The sequence below is a fragment of the Pangasianodon hypophthalmus genome, chromosome 18 (genome assembly GCF_027358585.1).
Source record: "Pangasianodon hypophthalmus isolate fPanHyp1 chromosome 18, fPanHyp1.pri, whole genome shotgun sequence".
Lineage (NCBI taxonomy): Eukaryota > Metazoa > Chordata > Actinopteri > Siluriformes > Pangasiidae > Pangasianodon > Pangasianodon hypophthalmus.
Genome location: NC_069727.1, coordinates 2,942,687 through 2,964,938, shown reverse-complemented (window position 1 = coordinate 2,964,938; position 22,252 = coordinate 2,942,687). Strand labels below are relative to the sequence as shown.

The following is a 22,252-nucleotide window of genomic DNA, read 5'->3' as shown; positions in this document are numbered from 1 at the left end:
TACATTATAGCAGCTATAAACAGTCTTTCCTCACAATCCTAGTCTCTTTTCTTTTTTTTTCCCCTCTCTCTCTCTTGAAGATTGTCATGTTAACGAGAAACCGCAAAGCGTAAACTCCTCTGTTCTGTAAACTTAGTTACAGCTGTAGCTCTAGCAGTGGAGACTCCTTCCAAAAATGTGAAATAAACATCTCCTTACTTGAAGAAAACGATTTTTTAAAATCTGTTTACACGGAGCGTCCAGAGTCGGGTACTGTGAATGAGCTGTTACTATAGAAACGATAACGTATCAGTGTGTTCATGTATTCATTTTTAGGACCAGCAGATATCAGCCTCATCGCTACCTGGAGCTCGTTTTACACGTCGTAATAAGCACGGTATTTAATTTAAACGCTAGAACACGAGTAAATGAATATAATAAACCATTTAAGGCATACGAAGAAGAAGCGAGTACTTTGAGAAATAGGAACAGAAGAAAAGGATTAATTGGATCCATCTAAAAACGAGTGTAAAGAGTGTTCTTTCTCACAAAAAAAGGTCAGTCCATGAAAACCATACATGACATTACGGTGAATTATTGTTAATGTAATAATAGTATTTGTGAGGCGGTTTTTCCAGAATGAGGATTTTGAAAATCCGTTTTATCTTCTGTTAAGTGTGACGCGAGTCTCAGAAACCTTCACGCTGAAAACTCACTGCCATCTTCCCCAACATAGAGGCTGTTTCTCCACACGGTTAAGAAGTTCAGCAGGAACTGCGTTAAATATTGCGCTGTTCTAGCGTGAGTAGAATGATGTATCACCGTCAGGGGAATAAACACAAGACGTCCACGATACACACCGTGGTGAGGAACCAGCACAGGAACACTTTATTAGATTGCTTTCAACACAGCAGTGACATCTGACGCCTCATGGCCATGTTAGTGTCTCCGAATCCAAATAATATCTGCTCCACTGAGCGACAGGAAATTATAGTGCATTTATACAGTATACAGTAGCTTTACCTGATATAACAACCAATAAATGTGTACAGCCAGCTCCAGAGCTACAGGGTGTCCCAGAAGTCTCCATACAGAGGGGAAATTAACACTTTTTAGCAAAATGTCTTTCAAAATTTTTCACACTTAGTTTATATCATATATATTTTTTCCAGAAATCCTTTAAGAATGCCTTTGACAAAAGAAGAACGCATTGAGCTTATTCTCATGGCTGGATCAGGAAGCTGTCGCAAGTTCGCGAAGGACTCTAACAGGAAACATGGCGAGCACATCACAAACCACACTGTTGCAAAACTTATTAAGAAATTCAAAAAGACTGGAAGTGTTTCAGTGGACGTTCATGAACATCCACTGATGAAGACTTGCGTTTATTTTCATTTCTCAGGACGGGATCTGTAATAAAATATCTCGTCATGATCAGCTTCCATTACTGCAAACACCACAATATGATCACATTATTATCAAATCATGAATTTATTTATAGAAACCTGCAGCTATCATATTAAGAAATATAAATATTAAGTGAAGCTCCGTTGCATTTCTGTCGTTATAATGTCTAATTTAAGATCAAGCTTTTGGTTTTCTTTCGAGTTCCTTCTACTAAGACACAGTGTAGCATTGATCAGGTGTGTTAGACACTAGTGCCTCATCTTTTCAGAACAAAAGTTACACCTGCGCCCTCGGGAAAGATGTTTTTAAGTTAATTAGCTTAAACTCACACTGAAAATAAATATGAGAGGAATTATAACCTTTAATTGAAGTAAATTTATTATAAGAAAATTAATTTCATCAAGCTTTGCAGCTGAAGACTTCTGAGTGATGTTGGCACAAAGTACTAAATGAAAGGGTGCCAATAATTGTGACACTCGTTTTAAACCCATGTTATCAGGGGTGCCAATAATTTGGTACAAGGTAGGGTTCTCTCAAAAAATGAATACACTTATTTATTTATTTATTTATTTATTTATTAACTATTTACTAAGAAAGAAAGAAAGATTGAGTGTGAATGAGTGATTTATTGAGTGAGTGAGTGAATGAGTGATTGAATGAGTGATTGCATGATTGAGTGAGTGAGTGAGTGAGTGATTGAATGAGTGAGTGAATGAGTGAGTGAGTGAGTGAATGACTTAATGAATGAGTGAGTGAATGAGTGAGTGAGTGAATGAGTGAGTGAGTGAATGACTGAATGACTTAATGAGTGAGTGAGTGAATGAGTGAGTGAATGACTTAATGAATGAGTGAGTGAATGAGTGAGTGAGTGAATGACTGAATGACTTAATGAGTGAGTGAGTGAATGAGTGAGTGAGTGAGTGAGTGAGTGAATGACTTAATGAATGAGTGAGTGAATGAGTGAGTGAGAGAATGAGTGAGTGAGTGAATGACTTAATGAATGAGTGAATGACTTAATGAATGAGTGAGTGAGTGAATGAGTGAGTGAGTGAATGACTTAATGAGTGAGTGAATGAGTGAGTGAGTGAATGACTTAATGAGTGAGTGATTGAGTGAGTGAATGATTGAGTGAGTGAGTGAGTGAATGAGTGAGTGAGTGATTGAGTGAGTGATTGAGTGAGTGAGTGAATGATTTGTCACACACAACCGCTATTTATTTGTTTGTTATTCAGTTTTTGCATAAATTATACTAATTCACTGAATCAAAAGTTTGTTATAACTTGGAGTGTTCATTTACTTTATTTATTTGTTTGTTTGTTTGTTTGTTTAATACACTTCTTCACATAGAACCCAGTCTATTATATTTGGGTGACAGCTGCTGAAAAGTTTTACTTACTTATTAAACTGACTTATTTTTTATTTGTTATTTTATATTTATTAATATTATTTTTGCATAAATTATACTAATCTATTAAATCAAGATTTTGTTATAACTTTTGATGAAATTTGGAGAATAATTTGCTTAATTATTGTTCTTAAATATTAGTCGTATGATAGATTCATTTAATTTATTTGTTTGTTTATCTGTTTTTTTTTTTTTTTTACATAAATTACACCAATTTATTAAATTGAGATTTGTTATAACTTCTATTTATGGGTGTATTCATTCCCTTAACTAACATTTTTATTATTTTTGTGTTTCTTTAATATTTATTATTATTATTTTCTTCTTCTTGATTAATTTTATTAAATCAAGATTTATTACTTTTACCCATTGCCCTGTTTGTTCCCTCAATCAATTAATTAAATAATTAATTAATTAATTAATTTTACATAAATTGCACCAATTTATTAAATCGACTTCAATTTATGGGCATATTCATTCTCTTAACTAACATTTATTATTATTATTATTATTTAATAAACTACACCGCTGTATTAAACCCGAGGTTTGTTATCACATTGGCCTATTCATTATCATATTCGCGCGCGCACGCTTAAGCGCGCGAGAGCTCTCCACCAATGGGAGCGTTCTTTCTTACTCCGGCTGACCAATAGGATTGGAGCTCTGACCCTGGCCCTGGAGACGAGGAACATGGGACTGGGCTGTAACGGCTAATGGTGGTGCAGGCAGGCGCGCGCGCTGTTAGAGAGAGAGAGAGAGAGCAGAAGAAGAAGAAGCAGCAGCAGCAGAAGAAGAAGAAGAAAGCAGCTATGGCGGAATTTCTCAGCGACCCGTCTGTGTTGACTAAAGACAAGCTGAAAAGCGCGCTGGTGGCCAACAACGTGGCGCTACCGAACGGAGAGCAGCGGAAAGGAGTGTATGTGGAGCTGTATCTGAAGAACCTGACCTCCCAGAACAAGAGGAGCGGCTCCGCGGCGGAGGCTTTCTCCAGCGACGAGGAGCCTCCAGCCCCCGCCGCCGCCTCCATTACAGCTCGCTCCGGCAGGGTGAGAGCCTCTAATCCCGCCGCTTTCACTCCCTCCTGCTGCAACAACAACACACAGCAACACACTGCAACACACAACAACACACAGCGACACACACAGCGACACATCAGTTCATCTCAATTTCATATATTCATTAATATTACAGCACGTTAAAGAAGAAAAAAATCTCTATCTCTCTCTCTATCTAACATGGCTGACTCTCTATAGCAACAGTAACTAAGGACAAGACCCCGAAATTAAAGTTTTTAACCAGCATTTCAACTTTTTTTTTTTTTTTTAATCTCCATATATAATAAAAGTAATTTTTTTTAAATACAGACAGCTTGAAAAGAGCTCTGAGAAGTTTTGGGAGAAAAACACGCCGCCATGCTGCCATGTGAACTTCCCGCTTAAATGAGCGTAAGGTTGTCATGGTAACCGGTCACCTTCGATACGATATACTGAGCGCGATACTAAACCATCACGATCCTGCGGTGAAAAGGAAAATTTAAATAATAATAATAATAATAATAATAATAATAACATGTAGCATTAGCATCGTTATACCATGCTGCATGCAGGATTGTGTCAATTGTCATGAAGGGCTTATGTAGGCTTCATGTAGCTCTATAAACAGCGCATGAACAAATAAACTCTTACTGTAATCTTACTGCATCTGAAACTCATAGTTACACATTAAACATTATAAATATCTATGTAGGTTTATGTCAGTTGTAGGTTTATGAAGGGCTTACGTAGCCATTATGTAGCATTATGAACAACACATCTAAGTAAACTGCTAATATAACAATTCTTAATTCTTATCTGTACATTAAATGTTATTAATATGTATGTAAAGTTTATGTCAGTTGTCATGAAGGGCTTATGTAGGCTTTATGTAGCTCTATAAACAACACATGAACAAGTAAACTTTTACTGTAACGCATCTGAAATTCATAGTTACACATTAAAAGCTGTAAATGTGTGTGTGCGCGGGATTGTGTCAGTTGTCATGAAGGGCTTATGTAGGCTTCATGTAGCCCTATGAACATTGTGTCTAAGTAAACTCTTACTGTAACACACAATCCTAAATTCTTTTATGTATATTAAAAGTTATAAAGATCTATGTAGGTTTATGTCAGTTGTAGGTTTATGAAGGGCTTATGTAGCCATTATGTAGCATTATGAACAACACATCTAAGTAAACTGCTAATTATGACACAATTCTTCATTTTTATCTGTACATTAAATGTTATAAATACGTATACAGGTTTTATGTCACTTCTATGTCATGTAGCCTTATGAACAACACATGAACAAGTAATCTTTTACTGTAATGCATCTCAAATTCATAGTTACACATTAAACGTTATAAATGTGTGTGTGTGCAGGATTGTGTCAGTTGTCATGAAGGGCTTGTGTAGGCATTATGTAGCCCTATGAACTGTGTTTAGGTATCTATGAACTTATATGTTTGTCTGTTACCATAACACACAATCCTAATTTTATATATATATATATATATATATATATATATATATATATATATATATATATATATATATATATATATATATATATATATATAATGTAGATACACATACATTAAAAATTATAAATGTCTATGTAGGTTTTATGTCACTTGTTATGAAGGGCTTACGTAGGCATCATGTAGCCCTGTGAACACTGTGTCTAAGTTACAGTAACACACAAGTGTGTTTAATTTAGTGTTACTGTAACACACAATGCTAAATTCTTTGTATATTAAAATTTATAAATATCTATGTAGGTTTATGTCACTTGTAGGTTTATGAAGGGCTTACGTAGCTGTTATGTAGCATTATGAGCACCACATTTAAATAAACTTCTAATATAACACAATTCTTAGTTGTGCATTAAAAGTTATAATTATTTATGTAGGTTTATGTCACTTGTAGGTTTATGAAGGGCTTATGTACGTGTTCTGGAGTTCCTGAATTCTTAGTTATAAATAAAGGTTTAGTCAGTTGTCATGAGCAGGTTTATGTAGCCATTATGTAGCCATTATGTAGCCATTATGTAGCCCTATGAGCAACATGTCTAAGCACACAGTTCATGTTGCGTGTGTGTGTGAAATATTTTTATAACCGGAAATCATAATAACTCAGAAAAGCATATTGTGACAGAAATGATCACGATATCGACATCACATCGTCATATCGCTCAGCCCTCCATGGCGTACTCTAATCTTTATCTGGTTGCTTAGCAACCGAAGCTTACCGTTAACAGACTACGTCGCGTGACGGAAGAATTATTTACTGTGAATATTATTCAGATTAAATAAATGTTTATGATTTTATTGTATTGTTTTAAGTCGAGTTGAAGTCGAGTTTACTCGTTATCCTCCCTTATGATAAAATCACTGTAACACAAAATCTCGTGACTTTAATGTTTTAATTTTATTTTTATTTTTGAGGAATTATATATAAAATAAAATTTGTGAGAGTTTGCGCTGCTGTATCTGATCCTCAGTGTGACAGAAGAACTAAAATAATAATGCGTAACTTCTTGTGCATCGAAAGTTCATAAATTCTGATCATGTGTTTTGTCTCAGAAGTTTGACTTAAAGAGTGTAAAATTTGGTAAACAAAATTTCGTTTCATGTAAAAGAAATGATATAAAAATATAAATGATACGTGACATTAAAAAAATCATTAATTATTATTATTATTATTATTATTATAACTTCTGAAAATGTTGTTTATTGTATAAGTTATTATTTTCGACGTTATTTAAATTGAACAAATCATTTTATTTATATGTTTTATTTTGACTTTCCGAGCAGCAGCTTAATGTTTGTTTAATTGTTGTTGTTTTTGTTTATTTAAACTCCTCCCTCTATTTTTGTGCTTCTTGCTCCGTTTTTCCGAAGGCTGAAGATAAGATCGTCGTCATTCCGAAGTGCCATTTGAGCGAGACTGAGCTCTAAAATAGGAATTTTTTTTTAATCCCGCTCTTGCGGTGTGCTCGGGAATCTGAGTACAGCTTCAGCGCTCGGCTGTTTTCCTTCTGGGTTTGGGTCCTTTATTGAGGAAATAGTTGTCTGTAAGGAGGAATTTTCTGCCTCTGTGCTGCCAGATGTGTGTGCGTGTGTGTGTGTGTGTGTTGTCTCTCCTGTTACGAAATCTTCAAAACTCTACAGTAGTGTATTATTAGGTTTATTTCTATACCCTGACCTGACTGTAGTGACGTTTCTGACGTTAATCTCGGCGCTGTATCAGAGCGGTTTTGGGGAAACTGCGGTTCACCACCGTAGCGTGTCGTTATTGCCGACGTGTGGCGGCGTGTGAACGCCGAACCGCAGCTCTGACCAGGCCGATGACGACGCAAACCCGCGACTCTGGCGCGTGTTGGAGTTCCTGACTTTTAATTTTGCCCCTTTTTCATCTTTGATGTTTCCGCCACTGAGCGTTTTGTTCTCGAGTTTGTTTCCGTCCTTCTGTCCGAGACTCTCACCAGCGCGATGTCTCAAGTACGAGCGGCTGAACGTTTGTAGGATTTACATTGGATTATCATCATAACCAGCAGATTAGATTTTGAAATGAATCCAAACAAAATCAAGGTCACAGCAAGGTCAGATGTCTGAAATAGTTTTCCTTCAATAGCTTTCTTGATGCGTGATGTATACTTTAAAGATATTTCTGCCACACAGTTTAGTAAAAAGAAGGACGAGACGTGTCAGTAGCAGAGGCGTTCGACTTGTTTAAGGAAAATACAGAGAGAGAAAAACATAACAGTACATTTAATAAAGTCTTTTAACAAATCGAGTGTGTGATGTCCACATGGCCGAGATTTTATTCCTCCTCCACTCGTCGTCTTTCTGTCTGAGATTCGAGAACGAGAACGAGTGGGTTGTAGGATTTCTTTGGGATTTTCATCGTAACCAGCAGATGAACTGATTAGATTTTAGAATTGATCCCAAGTCAGATGTCGTTGCCGCTGAAGGCATTCCTGTCGTCGTTATCGAGTGTTACTTGTGTTCACTTGCTCACTGTTGAGCTGCTGCTCAGATACATCAGTGCAGGAGGAAAAAAAAAAAAAAAAATCACTTACTTTCATTACCGGTTTTCTCTCTCTCTCCCTTTCTCTCTCTTTCTTTCAGCCAGAAACCGAAACTGTCGTTTGTGACTGTTTTCAGCAGAAGTTTTTCTGTGACATGCCTAATAAATATAGGTTACTGATTTTAAAAATATACAGTACTCTGCAAAAGTCTTGGCACCCTATATATATATATATTTTTTTTCTCTGTTTAGTACAAATTTTGTTTGTTATAGCTTTTTATTTGATGACTTCTACATTATTGATTCAGTACAAAAACATTTTAGATTCCAAACATTAGTTTTCCGGGACAAAATGAAATGTTGCAGAAAAATGTTTGTATGTCAGTGAAGAAAGCAGCAGATTCCATAAGAGACACTTTTCAGATAAAAACATAATGAAGGCTGCTGGGTTTCGCTGCAGAAATAAGAAGCGAGTCAACAGTCAAAGTCTCCAGAAGAACTGTGGCTGCTTCTGCAAGATGCTCAGTAACACTTCCAGCTCATTTCCTTATAAAACTGCACACACTGCACCTCAGATACTGCTTTATTTTTAAAGTGAAGGATCATCACATTAAATACTGACTTTGTTTCATTTATTACTGTTTACTGCTCGTTATAGTATGTTTTAATGTTTTTAATTTCATTAAATTTGATGGCATTGTTGCTCTACAGCGTTTATTTGCATCGTGTGCTTAAGAATGTTACACAGTGCTGTGTGTGTGTGTGTGTGTGTGTGTGTGTGTGTGTGTATACACGTTCCAGTCCACTAATTTGATTGGACGAATCCCAGCTACACTGTTTAACCCTCTTTGTTTTAATTGTGTCTTAATTTGGATATAAACATCAGCCAAATGATTTTAAATCTAAACGAATCCTAATCTTACACTGTTTCTCTCTCTTTCTTGAAAAAATCCTTCAAATGTAAAACCACATTGTACTTGTTTGTGTCTCAACCTTTTGTCTAACAGTTTATCTTTACACAATACAGCTCAAGCTGTAACACCCGCACACTTGAGGTTGAGGGTGTGGTGATGGGATTGAGGAAAGCACTTTTTTCTCCCATCTGTTCTCCCTCCCTCGCTCTCTTCCTCCCTCCGTCCCTCCCTCTCTTCCTCCCTCCCTCCCTCCCTCTCTTCCTCCTTCTCTCCCTCCCTCTCTTCCTCCCTCCCTCACTCTCTTCCCCTTTAAAACGTTTGTGAAATCTGTTTAAACTACACGTCACTCTTGATCACCCCACGAGGGCCTCAGGGTTTTTTCTCTGAAGAACCCTATAAAGTGAAAACTTCTCAACCCTACTTTAAACACACACACACACACCTCCTCCTTTTCTTTTGCTCTGTTTCTGTTCCACTTCATCAGGATCACATGTTTTTGTTTCTGCGGAGTGAGACGTGGCTGAGCTCCAGGAGAACGTGGCTGTATTTTCACTCGCAGGACACGTGACTCCATTACTGAGGAATTTGCTTGAGTTGAATCTGATCTTATGTTTTCTTTAATCTTGAAAACTTAAAACCTTGATTTTAGAGACAGATCGACATCTTGGGAGATGGGGGGTAATGAGAGAGTGGGAACGGGTTTTATAGCTTCCTGCGAATTCCTCCAAATTCCCTTTTTCCCAGATGGCGTGTATAAGACGAGTGTGTTCGCGGAGAGAGAGAGAGAGAAACTTGCTTCATTTGTAAAATTCACTTCACTTTTAATCCTATGTACAGATTAGCTCTCATTGGACAGTATGTTATTGATATCACCTTATAGTAGCATCACAGCAACAAGTATCTGATCACTGAAATCTATTTCTGTCCTGATTGTTGGATTTGTTCTTGTTTTAGTACTACTTTTTTTTTTTTTTTAATGAACGTGGATTTAAATAATTTCTCAAAATGGTGTCACTGGATATCTCACGGTACACGTACACAGTTTCACAGTTAAAGATCGTCTTTTCTCTCCCACTTCATCAAGTTTAAGCACCACAGCGCCGTTCCTGTATTCTGCACTCTGATTGGTCAGAAGAAGGTGTCGATGAGTTGTCTATAACAGCAGCTCTGACAGTAGTACAGATTTATATTAATGCACTCCTTCTAGGCGATTGATCGATCGATGATATTATCAGGAATCGCTGATAGATTCCAGATTTGAATGTCCGTGAGAAAGCGTGATGTCTGCAGCTTCAAGAGCGACATAAATAAAATGTGCCGTATCTCGTAGTATGTGTTTCCTTTTCTCCTCGTTTTCTCATCCTACACCAACCTGCTGTCTGACTTCAGAGCAGAGCATCAATGCAGCTTATCTTCCTGTATCCACGTTGCTGAACAGATAGAGCCGTAAATGTTTTTTCACTTGAAACATGAAGAAAATAAAATGGCATGTAACTCATTCTTCACAGCATTCATGAGTTAATGAGGAATTAATAAAAAAAAAAAAAAAAACCCAGACTAAGTGCTACAAACTAGCAGCTACAGCTGTCTTAACCAGCTTCTGGTATTTTTTCTGCTGGAATGATGTAACATGTACACGGCATAGTACGTACACGTCTGGCCACGCCCCCTCCTCCCCTCTTCAAAGCCACAGCTGACGCTATCATCCATCGGTGATAGTTAGGAGGCACGATACGGCGATGGCATTTTACACACAGTCTCACATTCCTTGCTCATTCTAATACGTTATCGTTTCTATAGTAACAGCTCACTCACACACAAACGTACTAAAAAAAATTCTTTACTGTGGTGAAGCTTTCTATAAGGAGACATTTGTTTGACTTTAATGGAAGGAGTCTCCAGTGTCAGTGCTTTGTAACAGTCAGGTAAAGCACAGAGGAGTTTATGCTTTTTTTTTTTTTTTTTTTTCGTAGTTTCTTAGTAACCAGCTAACTTCAGGAGAAAGTAAGAAAATATCAGTTTTTTAGAGCTGCTATAGCAAAAATGATAACAGGAATATGTTTGTGTTTTTATCCGTTCAGGCTTTTGCTGTGATGATGTTTTTCTTAGTTGTATGTTTGGCCACGCCCCCTTCTGTTCATGCTGTGTGTCGTTATTCTTAACTGCAGCTGAAGTATATTTTTAACAAAACTCAGGTGTGTTGAGTTGTTTACTAAACGCTTTCAGTTACAGAAGATTTAACAGTTAGCTCACGATCATTTACTACAGAATGTTCACTTGAGCAACCGATCAAACTCGGACCAGAAGAGCTTCTGCAGTTTATTCCACGAAGAATTAAATGTGAATTAAATGTGAATTGTAGCCCAGTGCTCTATCCCTGAAACCTGTCTGACGTGACGCTTTCTCTTCTGCAGAAAGCCACAAGGAAAACAGACCGAGTTCGTCCTGAGGAGATCGACGTGACCGAACTGACCAACGAGGAGCTGAAGGACCAGCTGCTGAAGTACGGAGTCAACGCCGGACCCATCGTAGGTGAGACGACACGGTCCAGGAGGAGCAGCTTGAAGTGTCCGATCCAGAAACTGACTGGAAGCGGAGCAGCTCTCTCAAACCAACATGATGATGATGATGATGATATGTTTTCATATTGCAGTTTGATTATTATTGACTGCTCTCTACCAGATACGTGTATAATATCACTTTGTCTGAATTTATAATGTATAAATTACTCTAGCTACACGCTTCATGCTAATTCCCCTGTTTATTTAGGGTTAATACAATCCGCTTTATTTTTTTTATTGTGCTGAGAATAATGTAGTTTGATTTCTTTTACAGTCCGAGTCACTACAGGTGCTAATAATTGAGTGTTGTAGAAGATGAGTAAGTAGTAAATACCTTGGGGTGTGCTGATACAGGAAAATAATCAACAGCAGGATGGTGAGATGTGGCCCCGAGGTTGATTATTTTCCTATAACAGCACGTCCCCTAGTGTTTTGTTCCTCTTATACAGTACCACTGCAATTTGCCACAATGCTTATTAACTAAAGAACGACACGTGGTACTTTTTATCCGTTTGTAGTTACGTTTAATGCCCATGAAACACGTTAGTTCCTGTTCTCGCTTGCGTTATAGCAGCTGTAAACAGTCATCTCCTCACCAACCTCTCTTTTTTTTCTCTCTCTCTCTTGAAATTAATAAGAAACCGCAAAAGTAAACTCTGCTGTTCTGAAGATGTCAGAAAACTTACAGCTTTACCTCTGACACTGGAGACTCCTTCCATAAATGTTAAATAAACATATCGACAGTTACACACATTTTTTTAATCTATTTATTATTAGCTCAGCATCCGCTGTACAAGTCCCTGTGAACGAGCTGTTACTATAGAAACGATAACGTATAAGAATTATAAATATAAACCTGTGATTTGTCAGAGCTGCTGTTACAGACAATTAATCAACACCTTCTCTATTTTTTATTTATTTATTTATTTTTTTTTTTTTTCCCACTTTCTAGCATCCACCCGTAAAGTGTACGAGAAGAAGCTGCAGAAGTTACTGGACCAGGGTCCTCCTCAGACCAGCGTCATCGCCGTCTCCGAGCCGGTTCCGACCCACAACAGCCGTAACGGGAATGCAGACTCGGATCAGTACAGCGATAAAGAGGAAGGTAAGACTGTAAACTCGAACACATTTCACACTGTGACACGTTTCCATTTACTGAGAAAAGAAACCTGTTTAATCCAAAACTCACTCAGGATAGAAGTCTAAGGAGAGTCGTTGAATTCAGTGAGTAAATGTATAAAATACGACAGTATAAAATGAAAATAAATTCAGAACCACGAGACCATGAAAGAACTCTGTTGTCATGGAGATTTATCTAACTTTAATCCATCATTGGAGCAGGTCGTCGAGTTTAATTTACACTTTAATGAAGGTTTTGTCGTCTTCATGAGTCATCACGTCCACAACTACTTTCCAAAGACCCGCTATTTATTCATTTATTTACTTATTTATTTATTTATTTATTAACTTACTTATTTACTTATTTATTTATTTATTAAGAAGATAAGGACCCTTAATTATCTGAGAGTGCATGTATGAAACTCTAATTTATTGCTAATTCATTTCTTTTTAATATCTAGACACACTCAGAGGAAACCGCTATCTGCCCTCTTCCACATACATGAGCTCACAGGCACACACGATTGGCTCGTGTTGGTGTGATTGACAGGGAAGTGAGACTGTATGCCCCTCCCACCCTGAGAGCACGGCTCATCACGCTCTTCAAATTCAGATTCAAATTTTATTTGTCACATGCATAACCGTACACAGTACGACTTGGAGTGAAATGCTTTATACAACTGTTCCGATATGAAATAAGAAAATATAGAAAAATATTAAATATAATATATACGCACATTGTACACGCACACACACACACACGCGCACTACAGTGTAAACCCATATGAGGATGGGTTCTCTGAGTCTGGTTCCTCTCAAGGTTTCTTCCTATCACCATCTCAGGGAGTTTTTCCTTGCCACCGTCGCCCTGCTTGCTCATCAGAGACATCACACACACACACACACACACACACTTCATTTTACTTTGTTTGTCTAAAGCTGCTTTGAGACAATGACCTTTGTAAAAAGCGCTATACAAATAAAAATGAATTGAATTGAATAAAGAAAAATATATACATAAAAATATATGAAAGGATAAAAAAAAATGTGTATAAGAATATATAGAATATGAAAGATTATAAAAGAATATGTAAGATCGTACTGTAAATATTGTAAATACTGTAAACCTGTATACAATGTAGTGCAATACAGTATGTATAGTGGTGGATGTTGGCAGCAGCAGTCTGACAGTACAGATATAAAGTGCGGATATGTGCAGTTTTGTGCAAATAATGTGCTGTTTGTGCGATATAATGTGCAACGTGCAATAAATAATCACTGTACAGTAAGATGTGCAGCATTAGGTGAGGCAGTCGTGTGGGAGATTATCCGCACGCTCTCTTAGATTCCTGACTTTTTATCACGATTCGAAATTGCGTTTGAGGTTTTTTTTTTTTGGATCATTAAAGTTTATTCGCTTAGAGACAGGGAGAGGGAACATCTCAGCTGTAACTGTACCTTCATGGGTTTCTCCAGAGGTCTGAAATCAGTAATGAATAAATTGAGGGCATGTTAGCGTTAGCTAGAAATTGAGAGCGCTTTTTTTTTCCTAAGATTTCTAAGAGTGCAGACGTTTCTCTCCAGTCGAACGACAGCTACCGCTCGACGAAAAGCAGACATTTTGAGCTCTCGGGATGTAGCTTCATCTGAGAGCAGTTTCTTGAATCCAATTGGGAACCTCGTAATACAGATAACGTCGAGTGATAGTTTTACAAACATCTACGTTATGAATGTAGTGTCACAGATTCTTACTGTAACATGAAAAGAATCTGCTGAAGCCAACAAAATGGTCGCAGTGGCTCAGCTTGGAAAAATGCTTCTACTGAAATCATAACATCTGGTGAAGAAAGGGTTAATCTGTGTTTTTTTTTGTTTTTTTTTTTTGTTTGTTTTTTTGCAATGAATTCTACAAATTTAGAAAAGCGTATACTTTTACGTAAACGTAAAACTTCCATTGTACTCAGATTTTGAGTAAACGCACTTCCTGTTCTTTTCGCACTGTGAGGAAATGTCCTCGTTGTTGTTCTCTCTGGTAATCACACACACGCTGAGTAGAGGGGAAGAAAACAAGTATTTCTTTAACTAACCTATGTAGAAATTTATTCATTGCATCTGAAATGTAAATGAAATGATTTTGGTGATTTGTGGATCAGAAACAACAGCAGCAGCACCAGTTCCAGAGCCAGAACCCGAGCCGGAACCGGAACCGGAGCCTGTCCCCGTGGTGGAGCGGCCGCTGAGGAGCCGAGGAAAAACACCAGTGACCACCCGAACTCGAAGCAGCCAGAACAAGGTGAGGAGAAGAAGCAGAAATACTGATTTCTCTCTCACTCACACACACACACACACACTTCTGCTCTTATCGTTTAAAAAAAATTTCACTGCACATTCGGAGGATTTCAGTGTTTCAGATTCACTTGTCATTAATTATTCCGGCTTTCTGACCAAAGGCTTCCGCGTGTGTTTGGAGTGTGTGTGTGTGTGTGTGTGTGTTCAGCACCACCGTGTGTTTAATCGCCAGTGCACCGGTAGTGTTCCACATTTTCAGATACAGCGGAGTGCAAAAGTTTGCGCCCCCCTTACCTGTTTCCTCATTACCATTTTTCTCACAAAACACTTCTTTTTTTACATATAATTCAATCCTGGGTTTGTTTCGGTTTGTTTGTTTATTTGTTTATTTATTTATTATTCGAATAAGTTCACATCAAATTAACTCGACCGCTCGTGGAAAACGCTGAGAGTTTGAACCTCTGCGAGCTTTTCATGGCTTAGATAAGATTTTAATCTGCTACATCTGCTGCTGATCCCAACATGTTCCTGACTTTATCATACTAGCAAACACGCAGAAGAAGGAACCTAACCGCAAACTTTTGAGCTTGTAGATTCGATTGCTGTAATATTTAGGCTCCATGTTGTAACAAATGTTCAAAAGAAAACATGATTGATTAATTAATTAATTAATTAAAGGTGAAATTCTGGTTTATAGATTAGGGCTGGGCGATATACAACAAAAATATCATATCATATATATATACAATATATGTATCATGATATATAGGTTTGATAACAAACTGCCAGCAACATAGTAGTGTTGCAGAAAAAAAAACTAAGATACTTTTATTTAATATCTGCAAAAAAGTAGTTTTAAAAATTGTAAAAATAAATGTAAAAATATAAGCATTCTAACAGACTTTATAACTCATTTATTTTTTTTTAAAAAATTAAAAATTTAGAAAAATATATCACAATATTTTCTAATGGCTGGACAAACCTGGATTTTTTTTACTGATTGTGTCTTTTAGCAAATGTGTTGAGTGAAGTGTGCGAGACGAAAACGACTTGGAGAGCGTTGCGTTGTCGTGTGTGTGTGCGTGTGTGTGTGTGTGTGTGTGTATATATAAGGAAGAAGACGATGAGTCAGAGGCAGAAGAGCTTCAGGTGGTGAATGTTGAGAGAAAGTCGAGGAGGTCTTCTCGCCGGCTGGATCACGCTGTTCCTGACCCTGTAACATCATGTCTTCTTGTTTTTCACGTCTGCTTTCTCTGGGCTGCTTTATAGCTTCACTAAGGGCTCTCGGATTTTCCGTTCAGCACATTGCGTCTGTTCTTGTGCACCTTTCCTGGGACCTTTTCTGGAGCACGTTTTATCTGAGCCATAGCCGTTTTACGACTGCATTATATATTTATTTTTTTATCTTGTACGTCTTCTTGTACTCTCGAAGGTTTCGGCATCTGAGATGCTGCCAGTTCCTCGGGAGAGAAAAAGATTTTCGGTATGTAAATGAAGAACACTTGGGCAGCCTTGGATTCATCGGTTTACTTTCTTAGTATCATGAACGATTTTCTTCTATCGAAGGCGATACCTAAAGATCCGAAGCCGCTGCTCGCGGACATGCTGCCGATATTTCCCTCAGTGAGCGCGGACGGCTTGTCCGGGTCTCCTGAACGTCTTCCGGCTTCAGTCCACGCCGCTTTGGATGATTACGACGAAGCCTTTTCCACTGACAAGGTGCTGTGTGAAGTAGATCTGTTTTAAATTTTTTTTTTTTCGTTTTCCAGCACTGGGTGAAGGGAACTGATTTCTCAAGCTCGTTACTGTCTGATAAACTCTTCCTCAGTTTTATAAAAGGGTTCAGCTCCCTGTGAAGACCGTGGAGCCACATGGTACACCATCACCTTCCTGGCAGCAAGAAAGAAACAAAGCAAGAAAGGTGCTTTTACACATATATATATAATATATATACATACACTATATATATATCTCCAAACCTGACACGATCACTTTGGTGAATTTTAGTTCAGAAAGTTGTTGATGTTCTTGAAGTGTTTTATTCCTCTTATATCACAACAATTTTTTGCCAACAACAATTTTTTTTAAATTTATTAAAGAACGACGCTTCGTACTTTATCCATTTGTAGTTACATTTAATGTTATAACCTATAAAACAAGATGGTTCCTCTTATCACTTACATTAAAGCAGCTATAAATCACTAGCCTCGTTTTTTTTCTCCCCCTTTCGCTTGACGTTTAGACAAAATTTCCAGCTTATCATGGTGGCAAGAAACCGCAAAGCGTAAACTCCTCCGTCCCGAAGATTTACAGCGCTGGCACTGGAGACTCCTTCCATAAATGTTAAATAAACGTCTCGTTACTTTAAGAAAACGTTCACCATATCAACTTATATCACCATATCGGTTACTATAGCAACGGTAACGTATTAGAACGAGCGCATTAAGAGAAACCTGTGATGGCACAGCTGCTGTTACAGAAAATTGATCAGCACCAATCAGAATCCAGCAGCTCTAACTGGTGATGAGTAAAATTAGGCATGGGTTATATGCAGTCATGGAATTGGTTAGATGTTATGAATCACTATCCTGCCTCGTTTGTAACATTATAACACACAAAATGATCCGTTTATATAGGAATAAATGTATGTTTTTGCTTCTCTAAAGCTTAGTGAAAGTGCTGCTGCTCTGCCTAAAGCGTCCGGTGAGGAAGTACAGCTTTCCCTCCTCGATACCGCTCTCCTCGAGGTGATTTCTTCATGCACCTTCTTCCTCATTGTAGTTTTACTGGAAACACTACAGAAGCTCACAATCCACATCCTTACTGAAGCAAAATGGTTTTTATTTTATGTATTTGCATATCAGGTTGGTCCACATGAGGTTCTGGGCTCTAGACCTGGTCATGTGGTAGGTACTGAGATTCTTAGACATGGTTTTATGAGATTGGGAAAGTGTCTTTACTTTTTTTTTTTTTTTTTTTTTTTTTTTTTTTTTTTTTTTAAATCATCCTTGTGCTAAAGGGCTCGTCCCAGGAGCGTAAATCCGTCTCATCGTTCAAGTGCACAAAACAGCCCAATTCACCTTGTTCAGCTTCAGCTCATCCGTCCAGAGATCTGATCCACATGATGTGCCGCCTTTCACCTTCCCGAGCTAGTCAAGGCAACGATTCCCCCCGTTCTCTCTCTCTAACGGATTCTCCCCATCGTCCAACTCGCGATCTTCCCATCGCAAAGAGCTCGCCTGACGTAAAGGTTTGAAGCTACGGTGATACTCTTGTGGTTTGGTTTGCACACGGTGGTGGAGGGTGTCGGTTTTGCTAGTACACGCTGTAGGTGGTATGAAATTATTTTGAAACAGAGTTGTTGTTCATGTTGACGGACTCTGACAGCTTTTAATCCGCCATATTAGGACCATTTCTGACCGGTTTGTAGGGGTTTCCTGCTTTTTCAGTTCTATGGTAGTGAATAACAAACAACACTTAGCATTTAGATAAGATTATGTGTAAGATTAGGTTTCAAGATTAGGATTAAGGATTAGGTTTCATGATTAAGATTATCTTCTAAAATTAATTTTAGCTTCTAAGATTAAGCTTCAAAATTAGGTTTTAAGATTAAGATTAGGTATTACGATTAGGGTTCAAGATTAAGATGAGATTTGAGGACTAAAATTAGGTTTTAAATTGGTTTTCAATATTAAGATTGGGTTTCAGGATTAAGATTAGGCTTCAAGATTAATCTCAAATTCCAAGCTCAGGTTCCAAGATTAAGACTAGATTTTGAGATTAAGGTTTTGAGATTAGGCTTCAAGATTAAGATTAGGTTTCCAAATTAGTATTCAGTTCCAAGGTTAAGATTCAAGATTAGATTTCAAGACAAGAATTCGGTTTCAATATTAGGATTAGATTTCAAGGTTAATATTAGGTTTTGAGATTAAGGGTTTGAGATTAGGATTCGAGATTAAGGGTTTGAGATTAAGATTCAAGATTAAAGTGAGGTTCTGCAGTTTAGGATTAGGTTTCCAGATTAAGATTCAAGATTAGGTTTCAAGCTTAAAGTTCCAGTTTAACATTTTGTTGGGTGTTACTGTGAAACCGAATCAGCGCTGCTGTTGTTGAGGGTCTCTGACGGCTTCTGCTTCACCACATTAGGAGCGATCAAGTGGTTCTGCTGCAGCAGTACAGAGCAGAATCGATGGGTTCTTCTCTCCAGTTACCCCTGTGCGGGGGCAGGACGACAGCCCCAGAGATCAGACACCAGGAGGACTGGTAATGCAGCAGAGGAGGATGATCACTAACAGGGGCCGCACGTGTGAATAAGGGCTGATGCACCAAACGTCCTGTTACACTTTCACTTTGTTCCTCAGCCGCGGTTCTCGCCATCTTCATCTCTCTCACCCGTTGGTGTGGTCCTGATGTTTACAAAGTTCCTTCTGTGGTTAATAATAAGCAAAATGCATTCTGCAAGTCTTTTTTTTTTTTTTTTTTTTCGCGTCCTGCATTTATTTAGTGTTGTGTTACTGTGATCTTACTTCATCACACGTTCTGTGTTTGAGTGCAGATTGAGAAGTTATCAGCCGTTGAGCAGACCCCAAAAACAGCAGAGAGAGACGTGCTGAAGGAATTGTTCCCTAACGAGGTCCTCAACACTCCCACGGGAATCAGGTGAGTGCGCGATAATGCATCTAAATGGAATCGTTTTGCATCTTAAATTGAATCGTTTTGCATCTTAAATTGAATTACACTGAATCATTGTAAGGAATAAGAATAGTTTTCCAATTAAATTAGGTTTCAAGGTTAGGATTCGGGATTAAGATTAGGATTCGGGATTAAGATTAGGATTCGGGATTAGGATTCGAGATTAAGATTAGGATTCGGGATTAAGATTAGGATTCGGGATTAAGATTAGGAATTGAAATTAAGAGTTCGAGATAAAGATTGAGATGAGGTACCACAGTTAGAATTAGATGCCGAGATTAAGGTTAAAGTTTTGAGATAAAGATTTAAGATTAGGTTTTTAAGATTAGGTTTCAGGAGGATAGTTCTGATTTTTGATATGTTGCCTTGAGAAGCACTGTGTGACTAATACAGTTTTAATGAACTTCGTATTTCTTTTTTCCGGATTCTCTCAGCGCCACTCGTCGGCAGCCGATTAAAGGAGCAGCGGGCCGGCCCTTCAGCAGCCCCTGGCAGGACAGCCTGCGTCCACGTCTCACCGAACACAGATACACCAGTTCATCCTACACGGAGACCCGATCTGTCCCTCGCGTCAGCGCCGTCCCTCGCGTCAGCGCCGTCCCCCTGTCCGTCCCCCTGTCCGTCCCCAAACCCGCAGCGCCCCCGAGTGTCCCGGCCAAAGCGAGGCGCCGCGTGCCCGTGTGGGTGCAGCTGCTGCTCCTCAGTGCCGTCGCCGGCTTCCTGCTGTTCGTCTACCAGGCCATGGAGAGCAACCAGATGAGTCCGTTTGGGCAGCCGGGCCGCACCGGTGCGCTAGATAACGCCTGAGAATGAACAGTCTGTCTTTAACGTACCTTCAGACCACCGGCGTTTAAAGACTTCTCTCTTCCCTGTACATCGTTTTTCTAACTCGCCCAGTCCAGAGAACCATCCGGAACCAAACGAGATCGCCAGAACCCGTTTGCGATTCTTTTCTGATCAGTTTTCGAGGGCTCTGTTTGGTGCTAGGTTTGTAAGAAGCTTCTGAATGAAAGCTAGAATTAAGGACAAGCCAAAGGAGTAATGTCTCTATGTATTTTTATGTTTTGTGAATATAATATCTAGGGGGGGGGAAAAAACCTAATTAATCTGATTTATGAGTTTAATAATAAGTCACAAGACGGCCTTAAACTGAACTCGGGATGCATCGATGCACTTTGTTTAAAATCAACTCGCTAACGTTATAAAGAACGAGCCTAGTAGTGCATGAACACACACACACACACACACGTGTACACACGTTTCATGACCACTATTTAAACCAGGGAAAGGTAATCAGAGCCAAATCAAATGTTCCATGGCGCTCCTGACTGGTTAATTAATACTAACTAGGTTAAAAAAAAAAAAAAAAGTTTCCTCGTTCTGAAAAATTTAGCACCGATGCGTCCCTAAACCGAACCCGAACCCGAACCCGTCTCCTCACTAACTCATCGTTTCACAGTGTTATCGTGTCGAGTCTTATAATATTTATGTATGTAAACTGTGTTTGCAATGTATTAAGACATAAACTCACTGGCCACTTTATTAGGAACACCTGCACGTTCATGTACTCGGCCAATCACGACGCAGAAGCGCAATGCGTAAAATCATGCAGATGCACGTCAGCCTCAGATTCCTGTTCTTGGCTGACGGAAGTGGAACCCGGTGTGGTCTTTCTGCTCTTGTAGCTCATCCACCTTAAGTTTTGTCGTGTCGAGATGCTTTTCTGCTCACCACGGGTGTAAAGAGTGGTTATTCGAGTTACCGCAGCCTTCCTGTCAGCTCGAACCAGTCTGACCGTTCTCCTCTGACCGCTCTCATCTCATGGTTTTTGTTTCTCGCACCATTCTGCGTAAACTCTAGAGACGTCTTTCGTGTGTGTGTGTGTGTGTGTGTGTGTGGAAATCCCAGGAGATTTTCTGAATCTTTATTAGGTGTTCCTAATAAAGTGGACAATGAGTGTATATTGCAACTCACTTTTGATTATATGCAACATATTTGTACGTGTTTATTCATTAGAAATTCCAAAAAAAAATGTCAACAGCACAAAAAAAATTCCTAATTGTTTTTAATATCTTATTATCATTGAAAGGAAATTGACCTCACTGATGATTTATAAGCAGTGTATCGACTTGAAAAGATTTGGTAAATAATAATAATAGAAGAATAATAAAAAAAACTTTATTAAAATCAGAATGTATTGGCTTGAAACCCACCAGACATGACGGAAGCTCAGCGCTTCGTCTAGCCATCGTATTTTCCTCACGTATCGAATATTTACTCCTCCTTATCGTATTTATTGTTGTTTATGTTTATTTGGGAGAACGGAGCGTGGATTATGTCTGAGATGGAGAACAGGGCTTCTTTTGAATTAAACCGTGGGGATTTTTTTATACTGTAGACGGCATCATGTGATTTGTAGAAATGAAATAAAACAGTTAACTTCATATCAAACGTTTCTGTTTTGTGTGTGTGTGTGTGTGTGTGTCGTTATTTCCCACTCTCCTGTTCCTCAGATGTTCTCGTCACACACTGAGGGCTGATCACAATGCTGGGGATAAACACAGACGACTAATCCCCTTACAGCTCGAACTCCACGTTACCGCTAATCAGTGTTTAATATAAACACTCCAACAATTACTGAGGAGGTTTTAATCTGTTTCCAAGATATTTCTCTTCAAAGCTTTAACAGCTAGACAGCCAGATTTGACTTTATTTTATTCTTTATTTTTAATTTATTTTATTTTAATTTTGGTGAATACGGAATAATATTTGTGCCACCAGAGTTTGAGTTTTAATATTTTTGCAAATCTGATTTTCTTTT

The 22,252-nt window shown here is 38.4% G+C and overlaps 1 protein-coding gene across 4 annotated transcripts; it reads left to right on the top strand.

Annotated features, from left to right (window-relative positions):
* Window positions 1–3,452: 3,452 nt before the first annotated feature.
* On the top strand, window positions 3,453–21,860 carry tmpoa (thymopoietin a). 4 transcript variants are annotated; one of them, XM_053241881.1, is made up of 14 exons: window positions 3,454–3,837; window positions 11,185–11,302; window positions 12,284–12,436; window positions 14,604–14,743; window positions 15,853–15,954; window positions 16,172–16,222; window positions 16,306–16,458; window positions 16,568–16,660; window positions 17,406–17,486; window positions 17,604–17,645; window positions 17,759–17,989; window positions 18,886–19,002; window positions 19,295–19,398; window positions 19,866–21,859. In XM_053241881.1, the coding sequence occupies exons 1-14, from the start codon at window positions 3,505–3,507 to the stop codon at window positions 20,236–20,238; spliced, it is 2,091 nt and encodes a 696-aa protein (XP_053097856.1). In that variant the 5' UTR covers window positions 3,454–3,504; the 3' UTR covers window positions 20,239–21,859. The 4 variants fall into 4 exon arrangements, with proteins under 4 accessions (XP_053097855.1, XP_053097856.1, XP_053097857.1 ...); XM_053241880.1 differs by having other exon boundaries at window positions 3,453–3,837; window positions 17,406–17,645; window positions 19,866–21,860; XM_053241882.1 differs by lacking the exon at window positions 18,886–19,002 and having other exon boundaries at window positions 17,406–17,645; window positions 19,866–21,860.
* The last annotated feature ends 392 nt before the right edge of the window (window positions 21,861–22,252 follow it).